Source organism: Pieris brassicae, chromosome 1 (assembly GCF_905147105.1).
Source record: "Pieris brassicae chromosome 1, ilPieBrab1.1, whole genome shotgun sequence".
Lineage (NCBI taxonomy): Eukaryota > Metazoa > Arthropoda > Insecta > Lepidoptera > Pieridae > Pieris > Pieris brassicae.
The window spans coordinates 1210672-1231760 of NC_059665.1; the positions used below are offsets into that span (position 1 = coordinate 1210672).

Consider the following 21089-nt stretch of genomic DNA (forward strand, 5'->3'; position numbering starts at 1 on the left):
TTTTCTTCCCACTGGGCCATACCAATTTAAGAATTGATGAAAGGCTGGTCTATGGGCGGCGGTATCACTTAACATCGAGTGAGCCTGCTTTGCTTTCTATTACATCAAAAAACAAATGCGGATAATATCACCGGCACATTTCCACTTTGAATTTTTTAAATGGTACTTTTGTATGGGTTCGCATTTTTTCAACCGAAGAATAGAACGCAACGTATCTCATCTTATTTATCAGTCACCTCTCCGTACCTTAGTCGATACATGGTGTATCAGGCGTTCCTGGATTCGATTCTCGTCCAAATTATACTGGTATCGATTTGAAAGGTCATTAATGTATCGGGACTTCAGCCGATATAAAAATATGACGCATCTTCGTAAAAATGCATGTTTCATTTCAAACGTTTTAAATAACAAACAAACTCTTTAAAAAAAACTTTCCAATCATAAAATAAATATCTAAATAGGATATATGTTTTTTTCACTAAGAAGGTTTTTTTGTTTTTTTTTACTGAAAAAAACATATATCAGAACAGTTTTTATAACGCCACTGTGATTTCACATGAAAACAGCTTTATCGCACACTGCTACCACCCTAGCGTCTACACTCCGTCAGTTCCGCGCCGCGCCCCGGCCGTGCAACACGTAATGACAAGCTGATGGCCTCGTTCGTCTGGTTGCTGGCGGCTTGCTGCCTCCGAGCCGTCGCCGCTGGCAATCCTGACGCGAAACGCCTTTACGACGATCTGTTGTCGAACTACAACAAACTAGTGAGGCCTGTAGTCAATACAACGGATGTGCTTCGAGTCTGCATTAAGCTTAAATTGAGCCAGCTTATCGATGTCGTAAGTTGATTAATTTATCAAATAATTAAGGAGATGATAGTTCTTATATAAAATATATATTTATCTTAATCTCAGGATCAGCTGAAAAACTAAATTTATTTATTATCCAGTGTCGTCTGGAAAGGATTTGTTACTTAAAATTGTCTTTTGTTTTATTAATAATATTCTTTGAAATATTATTAATAAAACAAAAGTTAGAAGAGATCTATAAAAATTTCTACGAGCGATCATTAAAAAATGACACAAGAAGAAAACTGGTAACGTTTTCAATGACATTGAATATATTATAAGAAAGGCTTCTAATTCTTTGTGACGATGCAATGTATTAGATAATAATTATATGTCCAAATTGATTATGAAAATGAAATATACACAAGCTACCAAATTTAATAATAAAGATAATGTAGTTTAAATTCTCTATATAAGTAAAACTATGTGTGTGTATGTAGGGTTTTCATAGCCGCAATTATGTACTAGTAACTAGCCAGTCTTCTAACATTCGCTCGAACGGTGAAGGAAAACATCGTGAGGAAACCGGCTTGCATTAAACCCAAATGCGACGGCGTGCGTAAGGCACAGACGGCTTATCACTTACTTGCCTATTAGATTAACAAATGATCATTAAACATATACAGAAATGTGAGGCCCAGATCTAAAAAGGTTTTAGTGCTATTGATTTATTTTTTAGGTAGCCAGTCTTACGTAAAAAGCCGTTACTATGTTTCTTATAGTTCCGTTTATTAATGGTCAAAAATCTATCAATAAAATCTCGACGAGATGTTTTTACATAATTTTCTACTATAAAGCAATGGAATCTAGATACATTACTAAGTGACAAATAAATTTAAGGTTTCCTTACGACCAATAAATTGATTTAATATGTATGCTATACACACAATGGAAAACCTTTGAGAAACCTGGACGATTCACTAATATCTAAAGGCCCCTCGTTGTCTCCCTCGTGTGTCAAATGAAACGATTTCTTGGGTTAATAAATGAGAAACGCTTGGGAAGACGAACTTGGCATTTTCGATTAATCTTTCAACAACTTAAACGTTTATTACAACTGATGTTTGCGAACTTCAAGTTCTCAATTTAATTTATCTAAATATTGGTGATTAATAAAGTAATTGCTATATTTTTAGTCGAAAATACTTTGTTTACTTTGTACTGTGAAAAGACTTTGCTGTTTCAAAAATTCATAACTGACTTTTGAGTGAGTGAGTGTATTATGTCATTAAATCACGTAAAGGGAAAAAAAGGTAGGTTTTAGAAGCATCAGTTAAAAAAATGAATCTCATTCTGTATTTCCTTTGACATAAAAAAAACGTATGTTATTAGTATTATATCCAAGTGACACAGCATTATCTTCTTTATTCGTGCCTCTCCATTACTGGAGGTTGGCCGTTAGTCTTATTCAGCATATCAGCAGTCCTGAGCCAGAGGCAGCATCTCTTACGCAGTCGTAAAACCTGTCCAATCCCTAACAGTACGAAGTTATTTTATCCTTGTACCAACACGCCGTTTACTCTGAATTTTACCTATTACAATTAATTGAAGGATGTGGTACCGTTCATGGCGCAACGCCAAGTTATACTCCATATTGAACTTAGCGTGAATTGACAGCTATGAAGGAAAGAACCTTCACCAATACTGGCTTAACAAATATAGAATATTGAATAGTAAAGTTGTATTTGGTATTTATTTTAGTTTATTTATTTCTAAAACAATAAAATCAGTGAACTAACCTGGAAATGGGCGAGGGAAGGGTAACAGAAAAGTGGAGCAAAAAGGTACCAAACTGCTGCCCAAGGTCCATCCATCGATAAAGAGGGAGACAACTTAGAACGTGGATAGACCAAATTATAGAAATAGCAGTTGGTACATGGCAGAGAGATTTGGAGGAGGTCTTTGAGGAAGATTGAATTAGAAACGTGTTTAAATGTATCTGAATTACAGGCTATTTTTATAATTTGGTATATGCGAATACTACACATTTTAACAATGCCGGATTTAGAGGTCCCGAGACAACCCTATTTATTTTATAAATAATATATATTTTTTAAATTCAGTCGAGTTTGAAAATGCAGTCCAAAATGCATCTATACTTTGTTTATTATTTAAATCTCTATTGTGTGTCCGGTAGTCCTCTAAATTAGCTGTATTTAAATATAACTTCCTCAATGGATACATTAATTACATTCACACAACTTGATAATGTATCGTTTACACTAATGTCGATCTTTTTACTCCTTTACAACAAGTTAATACAACGATTTTCTTTAAGATTTCTCGTTTAAGATACATAGCCTAACTTAATCTAATCACACATCAGATGTGCGGGTTTTAGTGTTCAGCATGGCCTGTGACACGAGGCCCTGCCAGCTGCTTCCATTCTTTTCTAATATTAGCTTTTCTTATCCAAGTTGCACCTCCTATTCTATTTATATCGTCTGGTCTGCCCATCTCTTTTTTTGTCTTCCTCCTTTCCTTTTTCCATCGCGTGCTTGCCATTCTGTAGTAATTTTTGTCCATTGCAACCTGCTATCATCATGTGCCCGGTCCAGCGCCATTTCAATTGCCTTATTTACTTTACAATGTCCTTTTTGGTTGTTGTTCTTATCTATTCTGCTATTCTGCGATGTCTGAATGTTACACCCACCATTCTTCTTTCCTTTCCTCTATGGCATGTTCTCAACTTATTTTCAACCTAAGTTCAAAACTATACTTACTTTCAACCTACGTAAAACAAAGATATTGTATTCTTTATCCACAGTTGAAATTACAAGTGTCAATTGCGCAGTTATTAATGCATACCTAATGGGGTATTTCCGCAGTCTTCCGTTCAGTAGGAACTTCATCTGAGCATGATATTCCTAGATGTAGTGGCAATTCGTATATTTTTTATCTAGTAGGAGGCCAATGGCCAATGGGGAGAGGCTCATAGGATGATAAGTGATACCGTTGGCATGGACACTCTCATTGCCAGAAGACTCGCAAGTTCGTTGCCGGCATTTTTAGAATTGTTACGTTCTTTTCTTGAAGTACATGTAGAATTGGTTCCAAAATACTTCGGCAGTTGGTTCCACATAGTAGTGGTTCGGGTTCACATTTAAAAAACGCTCAGTTGTGGAACGACGGACGTCGAGGTGACTCGGACGGTATTTTGTATTCTGCCTTTGCCTTGACGTCCGATGGTAAAAAACTACAGGTATAAGTCCGAACAACTCTGAACACTCTGCGTGGTAGATACGGTAGAAGATCCAGAGAGACCCCATATCTCTACGCATATTGATTCAGGATAGTAAGAAATGTCTATACAAAATCTAGTTATTACAGTGGTTTTAATTTCAATATAAAGTTTTTTATTCTTTCATTGTTTAATTACTGACTGATTCTCCCAAACTACGCATATTTTGTATGAAATAAAAAAAGTTGTTCAAAACGTTGTTACGTTTGTTGAAACTGTGAAATTGGAGAGATTTTATATTGTTAAATCTACCACAGATTATAAGGTAATCTGTAAACGCGTAGAATAGATATCGCTCGTGATACTTGAGTTTAGTTCCTGCGAAACACTTTTGTTTCGCGTTGGTAAATACTGTAGGCTCACGGCCTATTTGAATGTGGTTCTATAGAATAAATCAGCATTTTTGAAAGGTGATTTGTGAAAATGACTAAATAAGTACAAAATTTTTTGTTTAAGTGTTTTTATCTGTGTGAATGTATAGGGTAACACTGAATATGTTTAGAACTGGCCAGTTAAAAACATTGCTAATAAAAACTTTTTTTGAATTTCAATTTTAGAACTCTTTTGTAACCTATTGCAGTATATTGCATTCATTTGTCATTTGTTTTTGTGAATTGACGGCATATCTAAAACTCTTGTTACACCTGAAAATGAATAACGCTAGATAATTTTCGGTCAAAAATGTATTATGACTTTCGTTGTGGGAATACTCAACAACAAAGCTATGATAGACTGCGATTAGCATTTCTTAATGAAGCCCCATCTCGTGCCACTATTTACAATTGGTTCAACGAGTTTAAACGTGGACGTCCTTTAAAAGCGACTACTGAAAATAACATCAGTGCTGTACGACGCATGATAGAGAAAGATAGAGATAGTGAGATCCTGCCCCATCAGCAGATACGGGCAAGCCTAGGAATTGGTATGAGTCAAATTCAAAAAATATTACACGAACATTTAGATTCCCCATACTTTAACCGACGACCAGAAACATAGCTAGACTGGTGTCGCCAAATGTTAGATAACTTCAACGGCGATGACTCAAATGCTGTATTTGACATCGTCACAGGTGATGAAAGCTACATATATTGCTACGAACCTGAAACCAAAACACAATCAGCTCAGTGGGTGTTTCGTTTCACTGTTAGTTAAGCAGGGTCCTCTTTCACCACGACAATGCTTCAGCGCACTCCGCAAAACGGACTGTTGAATATTTGACTATAGCAGGGGTCAAGATAATCCGCCATACAGTCCTGAACTGGCGCCCTGCGAAATGAAAGTTTATTCCCAAGAACTAAAGATAAAATTCGACGTATTCGCTTAACGAGCCCTGAAGATGCCGTGAAAGCGTCCACAAATGCCATAGAAGAGAACCTTAAGGAAAAATTGGCCCAGTGCTTTTCTCAGTTTTCCATCGAATACGACTATGTGTAGAGAAGAACGGAGATGTCTCCGAAAAACAATAAAAGTATTGGCAACTTTCAAGATGAAGCCGTTTTTCATTTTCTAAACCTTTTCAGTGTTATCTAGATACGACATTGAGAAATAAAAAAAATCGACTTTACAGTTTCATACAAAATCATAAACATGAACTGTCGATTACCTAAATATCCGTTGTGGTCGTAAATGCACAATAAAATTTTATTCTCCACTAGTAACGATTCCGCACATATTCAGAAAAATCGGAATAACAATTGAATGCCGGGAGGGGTTGATATTTATACGGAATATTCAGAGATGGAAAAATGTTAGAAAATATCTCAGTGGAATCGAGATGAAAGCCTTTTTTCCAACGTTTCAAGTGCCATTTCAGTATAAAAGATTCTTTTTCTTTTTTAACATTTGATTTTACCGTTTAATGGTGTGGTCTTTATGATAAATTACAAAAATATAATTTTTACTATATTTTAGTGATATAGCTTAGCGGTTTGAAGGTTTAAATCCCCGTTAAACAAATATTTGTTTTCTATTGGTAGAAACAAAAACTTTTACTCGCATGTAAACACTCGTGTAACTCCCTATAAGCCATGGCTTAATATAGTACAGTCAGTCAACTGCATTGTGTTGCGAAGTATAATTTAAAATAAATCATATAAAAGCCAGCAAACCTCGTTGAGGTGGAATTGTGTTATTTTAGAGAAATGAATCATAAATGTACACGCAAATATTAAATTAAAAACCGTTTCGGTAGATAGAATTTGTTCACGCAAGAAAAACGAAAGTGGTCTCAGTTTCTAAACCAATAGTAAATTTTTATGACAAATTTATCTATGGTAATTCTAAATAAACAACTGGCTGAGATATTTACTAACGCTTATTTTATATAAATGTGCTCCCCTTTTTTCTACACAAAATCAGAAAGTAACCTAACAAAAATATGGCGGTGTTACTTCAAGGAGGAAACTCAGAAAATAATTTTTTTCATTATACGATTTGAACTCTGCACACAAACGCAGAATGAAGATTTTTCGACTCCAACCAGTTCCGTTATACATACGTTATACATTTGGATACTCTCTCGCCGACCACTATTACTGATAGGCGTCCAAAACGTCGAGTTGTTATGTAATAATTTTGAATTCAACAAAGTAAATATTAAAACAATTAAGATTACAACCAAAAGTAAGTCGAAAAATATAAAAAAAAAACATAAAATTTGCAAATATAAAATCCGCCTAAGTGCAAAACAGATTCCATTACGGAGAACATACAAATGAAACGGCTGCTCGTGTCTGAAATTAAAAAGATGAAACAGATATGAATGGATCTGTATGAAAAGGCCGCCTCATATACGCGAATGCGTGGTGTCGATTTAAAATCTTCAGCTGGTTTTATGAAGGGAACATTTCGAATGCTTTATACTTTTGTATTTTGAGATTTAAATTCACATGTGTTATGTATATGTCGGAGCAATGGTTCTGGTACCAACTGCCATTGTCATTATATGTAGGTAAAATAATTTTGTAACCGTCAATACTAGAGGTCTATTTGATTTGTCAACATTACAAGTCTGTAGTCTATAGTAATAGTAATTTTATAGTATTTATTATTAGAGTCGGAGTTCTTTAAGGTCAAAAGCAAAGGCGTTAGTTTACAGTTATCATAATATACTTTTAATATATAAATAAAAAAGACAAAGAGCGTAACAAATTTGAAAGGCCAACAAGTAAGAAGAAGGAGAGCTCGCCCTCTTACGATGGGCTGACGAGCTTAAGGCAGTTAATAGAGAAGATTGGGAGAAAAATGCTCAAGACAGAGAGAGATATAAACAATTGGAGAAGGCTCATACTCTATAAGACTTAAAAAAATATATTTAGTGTAAGTGTGTTTTGTAATTACACATGTATTCCTCGAAAATTTTACAAAATTATTATTATATTTTAATAATTATTATGAATTCCATAGTCACTATTATTATCGACCAATAAATAGTCGGCAATTTATAGATCTCGTAACTTTGATAAATAAAAAAATAAAAAAATTACAAGTGGTGAAGCTGTCGTTTTAAACGTAAAAATCTACAATGTTTAAAGCTGATACATGGCGTAACTGACAGAGAAGGCGGATCACGGGTGCCGACACAGAAAAATGATATCAAAAACAGATAAACAATTGTCATATTGCATATTTTTTGCATGGTTGCAGATTCAAACTGTTCATTCATTGCAAAAGCATTGCTGAAATTGCCGGAGCTACTCTAGCAATTATTAATTTTTAAATCTTTCTGTTCCCTCTATATAGCATTTACACATATCCTATGTTAAACAATATAATGCACTGAATACCAGAAATATTAATTTAAAAAAATCATTTATTCATAAAGGTAACACAATGTACACTTATGAACGTCATAAAATGAAATGTATATGAAATGCTTCTAATTTTACATTAACTGCCAGTTCCCAAATCAAAGATAAGGAGCGTAGAACGGAAGGGAAGAACTGGCAATATCCACGACCACCATCCACCACTCTTTTTAATCGCCAAGTTTTTTGTTTTACAAAACGTTTCTTTGGAGCTGCAACAACTATACCATGTTCCCGATGGTATCTTTTAGTTACATTCTAAAGTTTTCGAGAAAACGAGAAAGACAAATAAAAAGATGGCAGGATGATATAGTCTAGCAACTGGCCCTATGTGGCTACGTAAAACTAGTTAGTGAGAGTAGTGGAAGCTTCTAGAGGAGGCCTATGTCTAAGCTATAAAATAGAAATTAACTGGCTTGCCGATTACTTATTAGTTTTTATAATACTATACATTTTTTATGAACTAGGATAATTTTACGTCAATAAAGTGTTTAGTATTATTCTAAAGAAATCAATCATCTCTTTCTGATGAAATAAATTCACCTGCTATAGAAAGAGACAGATCTTTATTTGAAAGAAACGAATAAGACCGATCAGTTTTGCTGTGTAAGACTTTTAGATAACTGTATAAGAAGTGTATAATATTTTTAACGACAAATGTGGAACGTATTAAAATTTATATGCATAACGGCGGCTTAGCTACTTAGTCTTTGCTTAATAATGCACACGCCACCACTTGGCGACTCGTGTCGTTGACCTAATGTCACTTGGATACAGCTTATAAAAGTCGCTGAAATACTGTTCCACTCTCTATGTTTATGGTACACGTTTATGTCTAAGTTTTTGTAAGTAAAACCCATCATACTTAAATAAAAGTATATCGTTATATTTGTTTAAAAGTTAGTTTATACAATATATAAGATTAATATGTAGGTATCAGGGGTTTAGTTAAGCATTGTGAAACTTATGTTATATGTAAAGCGAGAGTTATACGCCCCGTGGGGAGTTATAATTGTCAAAGTAACACAAAACATATTTTGTTCTCTGCTATATACACATATACTCGGGTGTGATTATGCGTGTACCTATACACCCTGAGAGATTCGTAATTTTTAATGCATTTAGCACTCATTTGTATGGTGAAATAGAGCGTGTGTAGAGTACAGAATGCGTTTCCTATTAGAAAACAAATGATCACGGAATAGATCAGAAATCTGGGGCCCAAATAGAAACCTGAAAACACAGGTTTGATATATCTAACTATACATATTTTGAAATCAAGTTCCCCTAAGGCAACGGCCGAGTCTCTGTATGATAGCGATAAACTAAAAAAACGACCAAGCGGAGATTTTATGCTTCACCAATGGTTGATTAGTAATTTCTGAGGAAGGCTCATTTATTTTGGCTCTTTTTAGCAAGTTGACTACAGTATAGTGATTATTGTTAAACAGATCAGTAATTTCTGGCCAAATATCATGAAATCAACGCAAATTAATATCATATTTTTATTCTAGAATTTGTTATCAAACTTTATAAATTTTTTTGAAAAATCATATGCAAGTTAATACCGGTTGATCTAGGTTCATTCTTCAAAGACTTCTCCTTAATCACGCCTATAAACTCGAGCTGTAAGTGCTAAATCGACAATTCGTAGCAATTACGACACATTTAAGTGTAGTTTAATCATTGCCGCGCGACTTCATTCACAGAACAGGAAAGCGCAGACCAAGTATTCATTTGATTTATACCACATTAAAAATTGTAAGTAAATCCTTTTTATAAAAGAAATTACTGTATGTAAATATTATAGTTTTACTATTGACACTGAAACTGTGATTATTGAGAGCGTAGATGTTTGAGTTAATCAGGCAGCGTTTTAAAACAAGTTTCTACCTCGCGTCTAGTGCAAATAAGCAATTGGGTTATAAAAAATCCGAACGGAAAACTTGTACTCTAGAGAGATTTAAAAATCGAAACTGAAACGAGATGTGTAGTGTAGTTATTAATAATAATAATTTATTTTCCTTCCATAAGTTTTTAACCATTTCCATAAGTTCAACTTTTGGATAGTTTTGAAATTATAAAAGAGTATTGACAATTAACGAACATCATTATTTAGTTAACCATCAACACGAATATTTAAATTTGGAATTGTTTTTTTCTTGCTAAAAATATTTTGTATACCTCATAACAGTAACGCTGACCTCGGTGGCTTCAGCGTGCGACTCATCTCTAAGGTCGTTGGTTCGATCCCCGACTGTGCACCTATTGCTATCTTTGTGCGCATTTAACATTCTCTCGAATAATGAAGGAAACCGGCTTGCCTTAGACCTAAAAAGTCTACAACGTGTGTCAGGCACAGGAGGCTGATGACCTACTTGCCTATTATATTGACAAATGATCTTTAAACAGATTCAGACATCTGAGGCCCAGACCTAATAACATTTTTGTAGCACCACTGATTTATGTTTTATAACAGCCATAGATAGATAGACTTCATTAAATAATAACGCAATTTACACAACTTTATATAATTCACGTTCATGTCGATTAAAGCGGTAAACAATTTTGTATTGAAAAAACAAAAGCTTTAAAGGGCTTATGTACATCATGTTCATATTACAAATTAATAACGCGGTCCCCTATGGCACATTAAGGCGCTGAAACAGTACATAAATATGTTACAGATCCTAACAATACATTATACGAGGGAAATAAAAATGATAAATCGCTAAAATACAAATAATTAAAAACCAGGCAATCATTTTATTTTGTAAAGAAAATAGTTTATTTATTCAATTATTATTAATCTTATAGCTAACATACATATTATAAAACACTTAGACAATATACAAAGTCAAAACAGATTACATAGATGAACAATATATATGGAACAGAAAACAGGTTATAACATTAATGGACAAAAATATATTAATTTTTTTAAACTAAAGAAAACTGAAATTTAACATTTGAAACAAGAAATAATATTTATTATTCTTTATTTAGGCTTAAATAAAATCAGAGTTTTCCCGTCTCTTCAATAACTTCCTCACATCTTCTATGGTGAGGTGGAAAATATCAATATCCTAATAGTTGGTGTCATAGTTAGATAAAACCAGAAACATTGGCGGTAATTCGAGTTCGTACGAGGCACATGGAACAATTTTGTGTATCTTGTCGCATAAGGTGGAGGGATTTTAAGAGAAATTAACGACAGCAAAAAGAGGCTATCTATCCACCCATCAAGCCTGTAAAAATAGCGATTTTCGCTGACTCCACTGACAATCTAATGAGTCTAAATTAAATTATTTATAATAAAATAAGTAAATCGATTATTTAGAAAGAAATTGGTAAATTCAAACATATTAATTTTCCGCACTATCAGCCATATAAAAAATTCATGCAAATGTCATATTAATAATCAAAATATCATAACAATAAGAGATCCAAATACTCACACGCTACAAAGGTGCCTTGTCATTAAAAATTTAATTAACTTCACCTTGAAAACATTTCACAGCAGTGATCTATAACTTCTAGGAAGGTGATTGAATAGTTTTATAGCCATGGCGTAACAATTTTTATACTACATCGTGGTTCAATATGCAGATACCATCTAGGATCCGTCGGTATTTTACAGGCAAGTTTCTCTAACTGTTTTGAACAATTTTGAACCTTTTTTTATTTCCGAGGTGGAAATTTGCACATCCAATGCCCCTAAAAGTTGAGACTGGGTGAGCAAAACCACCCCGAGTAATTCCTACAAAGTCGCGTTACAGAGGCTCTGGGGGTACACTTAAAAACCTCCGGTGACGATGGTAAGGGATGGGCATATCTTCTATTTACTCCGCGTCCAATTTTAGTTGCTAGGTGGTGCATAAATATATCATTGCGTAAACAATGGTTTTCACATCGTTTTCCAACCCTCTCGGCCTTATTAATGATCATACAAAATTTAAAATTCATACAACTTTTTTACCTACTGTCGGCGAGCAATAATGTATTTATTAATGGAGTAAACGATTTCGACATACACGATGTTACACAGTAATTCCAATGGGAATTAAACCCATTAAAACAGCCTCGTTGATTAATCATTATAGCTCTCTGGAGTTTATTAATTAGAGGTGCATTGGAAACACTCTTAATGGAGGCTTGACATTATGCCTTTGACGTCTACTTCAACGTGTGCAATTCAGTTAACTCCATTTGCTTTTTTAAGAGACAAAAATAGCTTGATGCGATGTTTTTTACGATTTTGTTACGAGAAAAATACATTATTTGAATGTCGTGAAATCTTATTCAGAATATTACTTAGTTATAGATTTGTAACAGAAATTCAGATTTATAAATTTGGTTGTTAGAATCGTATATGTTTTTCAAGGGATTTTTTATAAATTTTAAAACAAATGACCACCTCGCCACAGCCGAAGCCGAGGTTCGAGTCTCTCAAGTAACGCCCATTCCGGGGAGCTATACTCGCCAAAGCAGCCGAGTTGAGCTGTTAAGGCCCTTAAGGCTAACAACGAGATTCCATACAATAAAAAAATCCATACATAGAAGCGGTGTTTTATTTTTTACCATATCTAGTTTATGTTCATTAACTGGCAGCCCAGCCTCAAAGAACTTAATCCACTTAGTACTTTAACCTTTACTCTAAGAAGAGAAACTCTTTGTAGGCTAGCCTTTCCAAGCCTGTAACAATATGTCTTGTTTTAGTGAGGAAATGGGAAATTTGTTTATGAATAACACCGATTTGTAATTAGAATTACAGAAAACCACTCCTATCTTTTTTATTCTCTCCTATAATATAATTTAAAAAACACTTAGTTAATGTTTGTATAAAAATGTAAATTTTGTATTTATTAATAATGTTTACTACATTCTCCTTTTCTCAATGTGAAACCAAAGCAAATATACCAAATAAATAATGTAACATATATGTATAAAAATGCATAAGAAAGATAAAGCATGCCTTTTCACAACACTGTTGTGCCTAACCAAGGTCGTTATTGTAATAAATAATAACGTGTCACCTGTAAAATATGAACTTGAGAACTGAAATAAAGATTTGAGTTTGAGTATTGAATTAAATAAAAAAACATTTCCTGTAAGCTTAATTAATTACCAATTCGTTGCATTGCAATATAAAATTGAACATAATTCAATGAAAGTAGGGCAACTGGCAACCGCTTCCACGTAACTACTGTGAGAAGAAAAAAAATAACTTAAGCAAGAAGTGCAAAAATATACATTACATATAATTATTAATACGAAACTAAACAGGAACAAAAAAAACAAACTAAACTAACAAAGGATACATTTAAATGTGCACATGAATCACGACAATTTAAGATATGTAACGATTATAACATATTCTATATGAATAAATGACTTGAATAGTAGATACAGACGCGGCTGAAGCTACAGTCGAAAGTAATATGAACAAACCTACCTGTATTGTTCTTCAACGATATGGCAGTTGCCAAATCTCGGATAAACAAAAACCCAAACTTACAACAACGAATGGCTCACAAAGATAAAGGCTATTCTTGGCAAAGCTTCCTTCAAATATACATACATACCACAACCCTGTTTGAGTAAATATAATATACATCAGAACTAATAGAATAAATTAATAAAACGTTTTGTTATTATTGTATTTAATATATGGCTTCCTCCAAATTCTTCAAATTGTCTCTCATCTTCGGTACAATTAGCCAATCTTATACTAAGGGCTGATACTACAAGTAACTATAAAAAATATTGACAACGGTTTGTATCAGGCACAGAGGACTAATAACTTTGATCATAAAAATTGTCAGTGAAATTATTTTTCTTTGTGGGTTTATCATTAATTTCTTTTTAATATAAGCCGAATTAACTGAAATTCGTATTAATTTTGATTAACCATTTAAAGGCGGTGAGGTGAATATTAATGAGTATATGATTGTTAATATTGATTGACATTACACAGAGGATTTAATAACCAATATCGGAAACGGAATTAACAGTTAACCCATTTTGAATATTCATTATAACGGTACATTTCAAAGTGAAATCTGTGAAAATTAAATTATGTATTTCTACGCTGTTTTTTTACTAAAGGAAAGGAATCATTATATTTCCGTGATTAATCAATCTAAAAGCTGAGTGCAGGAGGCTCACCTAATATTAAGCGATAAACATAAACACTCACATTGCCTGAAGGCTCGCAAGGGCTAGGTCAGCCGTTTAAGAATTGCAACGTTCTTTTCTTGAAAGACCCTTAGTCAAATTGGTTCGGTGGGCAGCTGGATCCACATAGTCATGGTGCACGGCAAAATCTGCCTTAAGAAACGGTCAGTTGTAGAACGACGAACTTGCATGGCTGGCTGGTTGAAAAGAAAAAAACTGCGAAATTTCTATAATAGATTTTCACAACAGCTACAGATTACGTAAACTCGCCTAAAATACGTTAAGAATTTCGTACATTACATAATTATTAGCTAAACCATAGTATATCAATACCCATATGGATTTGACCCTCATTAATCTCAATCATTCTCTAATCAAGCACACTAACTTGGCACTTAAGTTAGAACTCAACATCATAAAACGGTGTCAGCAGTTTCGTACGGCACAAATTCACTATTTCATAGCAAGACTCACATTATCTTCTTACTCCTTGGAATTTTATGGATAGGATTTTATTGATTTCAATTTTAGACTTCATATTTTTCATACAACAGAAAATTCATATTTGAGACCGATTTTGTGTTGGCTTAGAGACTTTGCGGTTATTGGCCCTAGTCGTGCGTTTATATCAGGGCTGTACACCGAGTTCTGGACTATTCTTCCTATGTGCGTAAAGTCTCCAAAAGGCCTCTCTTAGGCCTCTGTCCGTTGTAGGCATCCATGTTTTCCATCGTACCTTGATAGTGGAAAACATTATTCTTTGTGGTTACTGTGATTTACTGTTTTACGGCAGTGAGTCGAGCCAAGTAGGGCGACGTTTCCGTATACGATTTAGCAATGTTTTCTAAAATGCCTTATATTATTTAGAATATAAGGCTTATTTTTTCTGACATATAAGTTCATTCTACTACCACTAATACTCATACTAAATCTACATAAAAAGCTTTGAAACGCTTTAGTTTGACAAATTTTATCATTTGAGTTTAAATGTTGATATTCCACTGGTGATTGATTGAGTCTTGGTTAGAGGCTTTTAAATTGCAAATATCGTTCCAATATTTCAGTTTACACGATAGATTTTTTTATTTATACAATAGATATGTTTTTCATGGCAATATTGTTTTGCTAGAATATAATAATAACTTAATCAATTTTTTTTGTCCAAGACACAATTAGGTTCGTCCACCTTTAAAATCTTTCATAGCCCTGGTAATCTGAAACAAACCACTTATTAGCATAATTGTGCTGTTTGTCATTATGACTATTTTTTTATATATAATAAGTATTAATAGATGAAACTGTTATAGGCAGGAAGATTGATCATGAAACGTATACTATCTGAGGCGCAGACCTAAAAAGGTTGTAGCATTGATATATTTTTTATATGCAGGCAGATATGCGCTAGTCTAGACCAAGCCTGAAAGTCGAGTTATTTTTTTTCCAACTCCATTTGCAAATTACATTTATCTTTAAATTTATAATACGGAGAGAGAGAGAGAGAGAGTAGCTATAGTTCAATATGTTTTTTCTATTTATTGTTCTTCTATATTATACATTTATGTATCTTTTCTAGGGATTTCATGTAGCTGTATTAAAAAAAACTGGAAGCAGTTTTCGTTTCCTATGTCGGTTGGTTTAGTCCCACCCTCTTTATTATTTTTTAAAAGTACAACAACTCCATTTACTTCCTTTTATCACATTCCATTTCCGATGTATTTGTACAATCAATGAACAAAAAATTACAAAAGGAAGCAATATCACGGCAGGCGATAAGCCGGCAATAACGCGGCTCCCATTACTACCGTAACTCCACGAAATGTAAACGAGACAAAAAGTGTAAATTGCGAATGAATTTGTTCTCTTTATTTTGAGTTATATAGCTCTTTATGGCATTTCATTTGAGTTAGTTTTTACGGCACTGGATTGTTTAATTACGCAATTATATTTACCGAATAAGTCTTGTATTATTATAAGGAATTAAAGTACTGCTTCCGTGCTTAATTTATATATTTATTAACACTTTGTTGCAACTGGCGGACTCATAGTTTTCAAGAAAAAAAAAATCAGATAAGGCAAGCAGAAGTGCAAAAATACATAAGACATATAAACGAACGACAAAATGAATGGAACAAAAATGTAAATAAAACATATGTACAAGAGTTGTGAACAACAGTGAACAAGAGTTTTTGTTTTATACTTTTAGATCAATTTCGCATCAGTTAGGAGGAAAGTTAGCTTTATCCTATAATCATTTTTTAAGTTTATTTGATTATCAGAACGGCTTGTTACGCCATAGTTTTCTTAAATTTGATATAATACCGATTTTTTCAAGATGTTTTTACTGTACATGTTAAATGCGCACATAGTCCATTGGTGAATTCCATACTTACGATACTTTTAGAATCATTCAACACTTTGAGCACAAAGAATTCGATGATAAAGTCTGCAAAGCCGTGCCGGCTACTGGGAGATCCAGTAACCCAGCGCTGCCGCTAATAATTTTAGGCCGGAAAACTAAAATTTATTGAAGAATGAAAATTAGAAAACCGCTCTCTGATAATGCTTACCGCAGACTGGCTGTTGTTGACTTGTGATCATCTCTATTCTAAACAAGAGACGGAATTATTCCCATATCAGCGTTACACCTTGTTAGGAAAGATATGTAACCAAGCCCGAAACTACTCGAGAGTGAGACACAATCCTTGATTTAGCTCTACTGATGTTGGTCCCTTGGGTTGAATGCCTTGGCGAACCCCAAGGGCCCTTAAGGGTTGAGGTGTTTTGAGTGGGTAGCGTTATTCTGAATAGGGCAGTGGGGTTTGAGTATAGGCCCAGCCCGAAAGTCCCCATGTTAAGCTCGACATCTATGGCGTGGGCCTACATAAACGCATTTTGAAAATTTTACGTCAAAGACGAGAGTCACACTCTGAAACCACACCTAATCACTATTACTTCTCTTTATTGTATATCTCCTAAACGCACAGTTCAAAAGGCATAAATTCCATTTTGTCTTATAGTTGTATCATTGTATCGGTAATGGATTTTCAATTGGGCAAGAGAAGACGGATATATCATGATTATAACGTCTACTTTCTAGCAAATAACATAAAATATGCTGTGTAAAGTCTTGCGGGACTAAGTAAGAACCACGATATTTCACATTTGCTTACGATATAGATGTTCTGCACATCATGTTACTGTTTAACCTAAACGTAATGTTTCCAAATAAATATGCTTGCTTGTTTAAGCGACGTTTATAAAATTTAATCCGGTCAAAACGCAATTTAAATAAATGCATTTAACTATCACTATCTATTGCTACATTTGAAACAATTCTTTCTTACAACTTGAGTTATTTTATTTTTTCATGATTCATTAAATAATTAAATTGAATATTTTGAATTCTTTAAAAAGGCATTATTTCTAAAATATATTTGCGACTTTTAATACTTCTAATGCTTACATATTTAAGTATAACATTGTCTTGTAAAAATAACTAAAAGAAGTTACGTTACGACATTTGCTTACGATATGGATGTTCTGCACATCATGTTACTGTTTATCCTAAACGTAATGTTTCCAAATAAATATGCTTGCTTGTTTAGGCGACGTTTATAAAATTTAATCCGGTCAAAACGCAATTTAAATAAATGCATTTAACTATCACTATCCATTGCTACATTTGAAACAATTCTTTCTTACAACTTGAGATATTTTATTTTTTCATGATTCAATAAATAATTAAATTGAATATTTTTAATTCTTTAAAAAGGCATTATTTCTATAATATATTTGCGACTTTTAATACTTCTAATGCTTACATATTTAAGTATAACATTGTCTTGTAAAAATAACTAAAAGAAGTTACGTTACGACGTCAGTTTTATTGTTATTTTTAGGCAAAGTGTTACTCGGAACCTTAAACAACTTTTTCACTGGAAATCAAACATAAAATGTCGACGCTTCTTATACTTAATCTAATTGAATAATTACCATTGCTTATAAGCTCTCATTACAACTGTCCATGAGTTATTAAATATAATTAATTAGCGAAACTGTGAATTGATTTAGAAAAACAAATATAACCAAGTGAAAAAGCGGGATCAAGAATAATAAAGGGATTTGGGTTTACCGCTTCACAAACGATTTATGTTTGTTTTGTTTCATTTAAGTTGTTTCAGAATTTATAAAATATTTTTTTTTTATTGAAGATTTTTTATGATGTACTTTCCTTTTTTAGTTTTATAACTATCAGTTACATATAATATATTATTGATAACATAGCCGTTTCAAAATTAAACTTATTCTGCTTTGGTATCTGAAACAAAGCTACAACCTTTTTAGTTCTGGGCCTCAGATTTCTGTATCTGTTCCATGATCATTTTTTATTCTAATAGGCAAGTAGGTGATCAGCCTGATGCACGCCGTCGACTTTCAGGGTCAAAGACAAGCCGGTTTCATCACGATGTTTTTCTTCACCGTTCGAGCGAATGTTAGATGCGCACATAGAAAGAAAGTCCATTGGTGGTCAGCCAGGGATCAAACCTACGACCTCAGGGAATACGTCATTCAGCCACTACTGCTCTAAATTCTCTCTATTATGTATTTTTATAATTTATATTATATCTGAAAATATACTTATTAAGATGGGAGACTATCTAAAAATAGCCAAACTGTGAATGATAAAAACTCATCAACATCTTTCAATACTTCAAAAGATTTGTTTTAAAATATTTAAAATAAAACTTATAACGTATAAATATACCAAATGTGTTATATTTTTTAACATAAATCCATGTCTTCAGTATTACATTAGTAGAGGTCTGTTAGAAACTGTAACAATTTAATGGCGTCTGATGAATGAATATAATGATTTTGATAGTTATTTTATTCTTTGTCAACAGAATCTAAAGAACCAGATAATGACAACAAACCTATGGGTAGAGCAGTCCTGGTATGACTACAAACTACGGTGGGAGCCCCGGGAATATGGCGGAGTCCACATGCTTCATGTACCTTCAGATCACATCTGGAGACCAGACATCGTACTTTATAACAAGTGAGATCCACTCTTTTATATTGCATCGTGTTTCAATACAATCCATTGTTCAATAAAGTCGATTTAATAAATATATACTCTAATTAAATTGTATAAAACAATAATATGTTTATACTTCTGTGTAAGGTTTTAGTGGAAGTATAAACCAAATTAAATATTTTAATTTATCATTCAACGACTAACAAAATAGTGAACTACTATTTTGTTAGCGGACGTCGAAGTTTTTGAACCAAACACGTCATCAACATCACCCAATATGCTATTTTAACTAAAGCCTTTTACCGTCTAATTTTATCACAGCATTAACAAATTGACAGAAAGAAACAAAATAGTATTTTAGTTAAGTAGTGCAATAAGACCTTATATAGTTTTTATAACTGTAAATAAGATAGTTTATTAATACATTTTGACGTTTCTCAAACTACATGTTTTTAGACTTGATTGTTTCAGTTCTTGGCTGTAGTACCTCTCCCTAGATCGTTAAATTGTTACCAACGCCAGTTAAAGAATGCATAATCCCTATGCTTTACAACCTTGTTACAACAACTTTACAAGAAGCAAAATACATTATTCGTAGCCCCTTTCTACGAATAAACACGCTCGTAGCTCGAGCTACGAGCTACGTGGACTACGGTAAATGAAATTGGAGGTGTAGGTTCTTGTAGTACAATTCGAATATACAATTAATACTGAATGTTCTCACTTGTTACAATAGTGCTCCCAGTTCTACGCTACACACGTCAAATTTTCGTTTTACTTAATAAGTCAGTCGATTTATGTTCATATATTTACAAATATAGATTTTAGTTAAAACATTGGAATTAGAGTCATAGTTTTTAAATTATTAATAATAATATAATTTCATACGACCCTTTAATCCGTAGTTTAAGGTAAGTAGGATGATTTTTTATTAAAGAAATAATCTGTGTGTTTAAATAGAATCGTAAACATAAAATCATATAGCCATATAGTCAGCAAGCCAGCTAGTTATAAACAAACGACAGTCAGAAGTATTATGTTGCTAGTTTTGAATTTCGGTCTCCGATTCTCATTAGTGAAGTGCAATGAAAGTTGACAGCGGTAGTTAAATAACATGTTTACTGTATAGTTCATATTTGCCGTAAAAAGGATCCAAATTTGAACGAGGCACAGATTCTATTTGCAACGGTAAAACTTTCCGTTGCTGGTGTTCATAATAATCAATAGTCAACTAACAATATTATTAATTCAAACTAATTTCGAAAGTGCCATAAATTATGAAAATGATATCGTATCGTTCCCGTTTTATGAGTAACAAAAATGTTAATGCAAATGTTCGATACAATTTCAATGAATTAACATTTTAGTAGTGGACGTAACACGAACTAATAGAGCAAGGTGGTAATAAATCTCTTTAAAATCAATGAATATTATATCATTTGTGCTCCAATAAATGTTGACCTAGTTCTAATACGGTTCAGGCAAGTAATGTCGTGTATATTATATAGATATAATGGATAAAGATTTTTTCTATTTAACTGTATAAAATTGCTAAATAGCTCTTACGTTACAGAACAAGCATTACCTGTCAGATCTGATATTGTTATTACGATATTTTTTTTAGTATTGTTCACTGTTTACGCATGTTTTAATTGCTTCGTTTTGTTCCATTAGTTTTGTCTAAATAACTATATGTTTTATGTATTTTTACATATCTTGTGCTTACCTTATCTATTAGTTTTTAGTTCTCACAGTAGTTGCCTGGAAGAGATCGCTCGAAAGGGATGAGGTTGCATTCCTTTTTATTTAATTATGTCAATTGTATTATAATATTTATATGCAATGAAGTGGTAATAAATAAAATAAAATAAAATTGAATGAATTTTACTCACTCTGAAATTATTCAGGTGATAAAATTTAAATTAAATTAGGCCAAAGTTTATAGTATGGGGGAGAATTTAGCCTATACCTTTTTGCAG

General features: G+C 33.0%; 1 protein-coding gene across 1 annotated transcript in view; it reads left to right on the top strand.

Moving 5' to 3' along the window:
- The first annotated feature begins 624 nt into the window (after positions 1–624).
- Positions 625–21089, top strand: part of LOC123706965 (acetylcholine receptor subunit alpha-like) — a 70278-nt gene continuing 49813 nt past the window's right edge. Inside the window, exons 1-2 of the mRNA XM_045656656.1 lie at positions 625–839; positions 18977–19131. Of these exons, the coding sequence (XP_045512612.1) occupies positions 654–839; positions 18977–19131 (341 nt within the window). The 5' untranslated portion in view covers positions 625–653. The remainder of the gene's footprint in view (positions 840–18976; positions 19132–21089) is intronic.